The 6,104-nt window shown below is 36.8% G+C and overlaps 1 protein-coding gene across 1 annotated transcript; it reads left to right on the plus strand.

The window, feature by feature from the left end:
* The first annotated feature begins 82 nt into the window (after positions 1–82).
* Positions 83–1,341, plus strand: LOC112593377 (zinc finger BED domain-containing protein 4-like). Its single transcript, XM_025337755.1, has 3 exons — positions 83–775; positions 835–1,179; positions 1,273–1,341. Exons 1-3 carry the CDS (start codon positions 83–85, stop codon positions 1,339–1,341), a joined length of 1,107 nt encoding a protein of 368 aa, XP_025193540.1.
* Positions 1,342–6,104: the final 4,763 nt, after the last annotated feature.

Raw genomic sequence — 6,104 nt, forward strand, 5'->3', positions numbered from 1 at the left:
TTTAGCTTCTACTGCAATTCCTCGGCTGTATTCAAAAAAATTATCTCTACTCAAAGAAGAAATTAACACTGAATTGAATAGTATGCAATCCATATCATTTACTTTTGATATATGGACAAGTGGGGCTCAACAACCATATATATCACTAACAACACATTATTTAACAAAACAATTTGAGCTTCGTAACAAAACACTAGGATGTTCATACTTTCCAGGTGAACATGATGGAAAAAGTATTTTTCTTAAAATTAAATCTATGGTTAGTGAATGGAACATGGATATTTTAAGTTTAAATATTCCTATTTATATGGTCACAGACAATGCAAGAAATATAAGTTGTGCATTAAATAAATATAATTCCAATGATAACTTACATCACTATTTTTGTGCAGCCCACACATTACAATTGGCCATCCAAGATGCTTTAAAAGAAAATAATATGGAAAGTTTATTAAAAAAGTGTCGTTCAATTGTAACTCATTATAACCACAGTAACAAATCTTGGGAACGTTTACAACAAATTCAAGTTCGATTAAATCTTCCAAACCATAAGCTCATACAAATGGTCGAGACTCGTTGGAACAGTGTGTTTTTAATGTTGGAGCGCATAATAGAACAAAAAGAAGCAATTGTTTTGGATTTGCAAAACTGGGTAAAAGACATTAATATTACAGTAGGAGAGTGGAAACTTATTAATGGATATGTTGAAATATTAAAGCCTGTTCTTGAAGCAACAAAGGAATTTAGCCAAGAAGATATACCAACATTTTTAATGGTAAACCCAATAATATATACCATAGAAACAAAATTAAACAATTTTATTGTGAAAAATAGCAATACAGCAGCAGGATTAGGATATTTGCTAGAAGCTTGAAAAAATCTATATCTAATAGATTTCAAGTATGCAAAAATGACCCAGCATACTTACTAGCAACAGCAATTGATCCTAGATTTAAAACTATACTTATGGAATCGTATGAAGTAGAAAATGTAAAACGTTTGCTTACAACAGAAGTTGAGAGTTTTAAATTAACAAGTGATACAAAACTAGAAACAACTGAACAAAATATACAACCCATAACAGTACCTGTTCCGACAAATTCACTGTGGGTTATTCTTCAAGAGCGATCAATCTCCAGTACTGGCAATGAAGGACTAACAAGCTGTGTTAAAAATGAGGTAAGATCACTTCTTGCTTATCTATTTAATAGTAGATATTAATTATTAAAATATTATATGATTATCTACTTGAATTTTTTTTAATTTTTTTAGATACAGGAATATTTGCATCAACCACTTCTTCCTCCTACATCAAATCCCCCTTGTATGGTGGAAAACTAATACTGAAAAATTTTCAAGTTTGGTTCCTGTTGCATTGAAGTACCTTAGTATTCCAGGAACATCAGTTTGTAGCGAACGGATGTTTTCCAAAGCAGGACAAGTGGTTACAGCTCGAAGACAAAGGTTATCACCTCAATCAGTTGAAAAAATTGGTGTTCTTACATGACAATATTTAAATTAATATTTAATTATATAATTTAAAATTTGATACAAAATGTAAATAAAAAATAATAGGAAATAGTAGCAACTAGCAAGTTTACTAGCAAGCAACTTTATATTTTATAAGATAATCATAAGTTTATAGTAAATACTAAATACTAAATAGTAAACAATAAATTAATAATACATTTTTAACCTTTGGACTTTTTTAATGTTCGGTTCGAGTTCGATAAAATATTTGAAAAGTTCGGTTCGGTTCGAGTTCGTTAATTTAAAGAAGAGTTTGGTTCGGGTTCGGTTCGACTTTAAAAATCAGGGTTCGTAACATCACTAGTTATAATCTATCTATCTAATATATAAAAATCTCGTGTTACAAAGTTTGTTACCAAACTCCTCCGAAACGGCTGGACCGATTTTCATGAAATCTTTTGTGTATATTAAGTAGGTCTCAGTGAGTGATGTAAACTATTTTTCATACCCCTAGGTGTAAAGGGTGGCTCACCACAAATATTTATAACAACTGTTGGGTATCGGCGATGGAAAATAAAATAAAAATAAAATATAAAAATAATAAATAAAATAAAATACAACATTTGTTGCCAGGGAGCTTGGTGTAAAAATATTTTTTAATATTTAACATGTAAATTGTATATTTATATATTATTAGATTAGATTACGTTTCCATCTTTTTTTCATAATATTAAACGACCGCGTATTTTATCGCATTTAATGAATTCATCAGAAACAACTCGACCGTTGAATGGGTCGGTCCAACATAATAAGCTTTCTCTTTCATTTATAAGTAAGGTTAATAATCACATATCGTCGCTTAAGAAGCAACACTGCCTATCTCAGTTTTATCAATTTTACAGGAGAACAAAAAAACCAAATTCTGTGTAATTGGTAGTACATTTTATGATTATTTTTACATATTTACTTAAACTAAGCATTTTTTTTTGTGATTTTAACTAAAAGACAACAAAAAAGTAATAAATTAACCAAAGTACTTGAGATATGTGGTGTTGTCATGCAAATTGTATGTAGATAGGCTATGTTACAGAAGGACAAAACTAATCAAATTTAAACATATTAAATACTGTTTAATAGTTGTTACTTGTTTTATAATAAATTTTTAATTAATAGTGAACAAAATAGAATGAAAAAAAAACATTAAAACACTTCTTTTAATATTGAAATAACAGAAAATTCTAAATAAAATAAAGCATAACATTAAAACACTCCTCGTGTCGAAAATAATGAGTTTTTAGGTTCTCATTATAAAATATTTAACAGTTGTATAACACAATAGAAAAATGCTTATTAAAAATAATAATAATAATATGTCTTCTTGACTAATAACAATTTTTAAAATAAAAAAACATAACAATTTGTGTATTAAAGTCAGTTTTAAAATTTCTCATTGAGTTTTCCTTTTTTGGTAACTTTCTTTAACTTTTTTTGGCTTTCGTTTTTCTTTTCTGCCGCTTATTGACGTTTTAATGTTCTTTTGCTCTCATCTTCACAAATTAAATTGTCGTAAAAAGTATGGGTGTCTGATGGCATAAACGCCTTTAATGATTGTAAGTCAGTCCACTTATCTTTAGGTATAGTAGGTCTCGATTCATATAATTTTGGAAATGAATTGAATTTGGTGACATGTTTAGGCCTGGTGGGAATTAGCTGAAGATCGTCTTCAAAACTGATCATGTAGTATATCAGACCGGTAGGTTCGTACTGAATCCAACGAAGCTCATTCACTGTCGGATCACATGGGCGATGTACCGGTTTTATTGATTTGTAAACCATCATTTCTGCTATTAAAAAATCTTTGAAAAACGTGTGGTCCAAAAGTCTTGAATGATACGGCTTCGGAAATTTCCTTGCAGCTATTGTGTGAATAGAATACTGGCTTGGAAGATAAACATCAATATCTTTATAGCTCCGTTCAATCGTACTATGCGCACTATCACACTCCATCTGAGTGCGTCTCTTTTCAAGATACTTTTGGATTATAGTTACTTTTTGTCAACACTCAGATGAAGCAACGCGTTTGAAAGTATCGAATTGCGGTTTTAATAACCACAGCCATCAGAGTACACAATTATAGTTCTCATTGACTGATCAAGTAATTGAAGCCAGGAAAGAAACAAGCTCGCAGCCGCAGCGCAAGCGGAAGGTGTGGACTGGCCGTGCGACTGCGATACCATGACCTCCACGAAGGCTATGTTCCTTGCGTTCAAAAACTTCTCCCGGGAAGTCCTAGAACGTAAAGATGTAGGGCGATCCCGCGGGCACGACCCGGACCCCTAATTTTAAAACCATAGCGGACGGGCGTGTGGCTAGAGGGCGTACGTGCAGGACATGGCACACTGCCAGAGACATGGGGACAGTCTCCTCTATCCACGCGGGCACAAATCGTCCGAGTGGGCCTAGCCGGAACGACCGTCGCTGTCACCGATGGCGGCGGGGCGAAAGCCTGCGAAGTACCCGATAGTGGCAGGCGAAGCGGGACCCGATAGCCGGATCAAAAGGGCCCTAAGACGGCGCCCCCACAGGATCGTCGAACGCCCTCCGTACTAAGACCCGCCTAGCCGGGAGCGAGGGACGGGATACCCGGCGGGACGGACTGAATGCCCGACCTCCACGGAGACGGGACGGACGGAACATCTCGCGGGGCGAATTGGGTGCCCTCACTCCCTATGAACAAATGCTTGCCTAGACCGAGAGCTCGAACTAGAGGGGCCAGAACACCCGTCGGGCGATGCACGTGCACGTATTCAGCCGGCTCGGGGCTTGATACGAGAGAGGCACCGGCAGAAACGGCAATCTGTCGATAAAGATCGAAACCGTACGCGCTATAAAGGGGTCGTCGCGGTACACACAGCGGTGCCCCGATCGACCTGCTTGCGGATAAGGCAGTTGCGAGGGCCTGAACGCCGGGTTCAAACCTTGTACCACGGGACTCGGAGTAAGCCCCGTCGAGTCGGCTTGCTAATAGCGCCTCGACGCTCCGGGGGTGCTGGGACCGAGGCGCACGACCCCGTGGACTCACCGAGGACTCGCGCTCGCCCGCACCGGGAAAGGCACACTTGAGGAAGGACTCGTGGTGGCTGTGGGAGTACCGCCTTAGTAGAAGGGGTTTGACTCAGGCGATAATCCGTCGGGCTCTGGCCGCGGCGGTCACTCATTATGGCGCCCGTGGTGAGGCGGCGCCCTGGGCAGGACCCCCCGGAGTCATCCGGGACTACTGCCCGGAAGAGATAACCCCGCGGTTATACAAAGGGGCTGAGTGTCTCCGGGGCAACCCGGAAGAACTGGTCGACCCCGCAACACACGGAAAGATGATCAAGTAATTGACATAAATAGTCAACAAGACATGATGCAAAAACAGAAGCAGACATTGAACATTCTGATCCATCAAACCAATATGATATGGCGTCATGTGTAGCCAAGTTATAAACAGTAAAGTTGTGAGCTGTCAATTTTAATTTATAGTAAGCAGAAGAGGCTCTTATATTAGGAACACATTATACAGCCATCAGATCACAACAGATAGTATGACATATTTCTTGTTTCGCAAAATCTTTATCTTTTTGCTTTTCATTACGGGCTGATTCTTTTCTTTTGAGGTGTTTTTCATATAGCTCATTATTTACGTGGTTGTTTTCAAAACTTGTACATGTATCATAGCGATTCTTTTTAGGAATATAAAATTCGATATTACGTCCTTTTTTTCTCGCGATCAAACGTATGCCTAGAAACTGGTTCTTCAGAATTATTGTTACACTTTTCTATGTACATGTTGTAGAGTTGTGTCCAATACTTGACATCAGTTTGAAGAAAAAGCTTTTTAGACGTCTTTCTACAATAATGCGATGGTAGTGTAGGCAAAGAGTCAAAAAAACGTTGCACTGTAACTGTTTTTTGGAATGATTTTTTCACTATTGGTCTATTTTCTTCTATGGCGTTATCTTCTTCATTGTTTTCATCGTCATCAATAAATGAATTGCATTTTATAGTGGGAAAGTTAGTACTTTTGTAATTTTGAATCCAATATCGGACCTCAGATATTTTTAAGCCTAGTGTACTAAGATACATTGATTGACATAGTGGTACTTTTTTTCCGTTTATACGTAGAAAGTAAAAAAAACTTGAGTCTCTTCTGAAATTAGTGCCTTCAACTGGTTTTTGTTTTGTTCCCAAAATATCTACAGTTGAGCAAACAAACATCTTCTTTGATTCCCAATTCATTTCTTTCCAAAATTCATTGAACATTTGTTTCCTTTCATCTTCAGATATTGTGTTACAATGTCTATTTTTCCAACGTCTACAGGTTGGAGAATTGCATGTGGCTCCCATCTTCCTCGATTCTCGCATTACGTCATGTAATATATTTTTAGTGTTCTTCAAATTTTCTCTTCTATAACCCAAATACGCAGAACCTTTTATACGCAGTATTTTCGCTTTATTTCTGTCCCATTCCTTTGGTTCGGCTATTTTTTTTCTCCTGGTGTTTTTGAATGATTTGTTAACGTATTATCATTGGAGTCGACCTTTTCATGCACTTTTGACGTCAAAATTATTAGAGCTAATATCATTTAAGT

Source organism: Melanaphis sacchari, unplaced genomic scaffold (genome assembly GCF_002803265.2).
Source record: "Melanaphis sacchari strain LSU unplaced genomic scaffold, SCAv2.0 Contig2019_pilon_pilon, whole genome shotgun sequence".
In the NCBI taxonomy this organism is placed as follows: Eukaryota; Metazoa; Arthropoda; class Insecta; order Hemiptera; family Aphididae; genus Melanaphis; species Melanaphis sacchari.

What these genes read in the sequence shown, in the direction of transcription:
- LOC112593377 (XM_025337755.1), top strand. Translation starts at nt 83, where the DNA reads ATGCAATCCATATCATTTACTTTTGATATATGGACAAGTGGGGCTCAA. An exon ending in ATATACCAACATTTTTAATG is followed by an intron (nt 776 to 834) that starts GTAAACCCAATA and finishes TGTGAAAAATAG; the next exon opens with CAATACAGCAGCAGGATTAG. An exon ending in CAAGCTGTGTTAAAAATGAG is followed by an intron (nt 1,180 to 1,272) that starts GTAAGATCACTT and finishes TAATTTTTTTAG; the next exon opens with ATACAGGAATATTTGCATCA.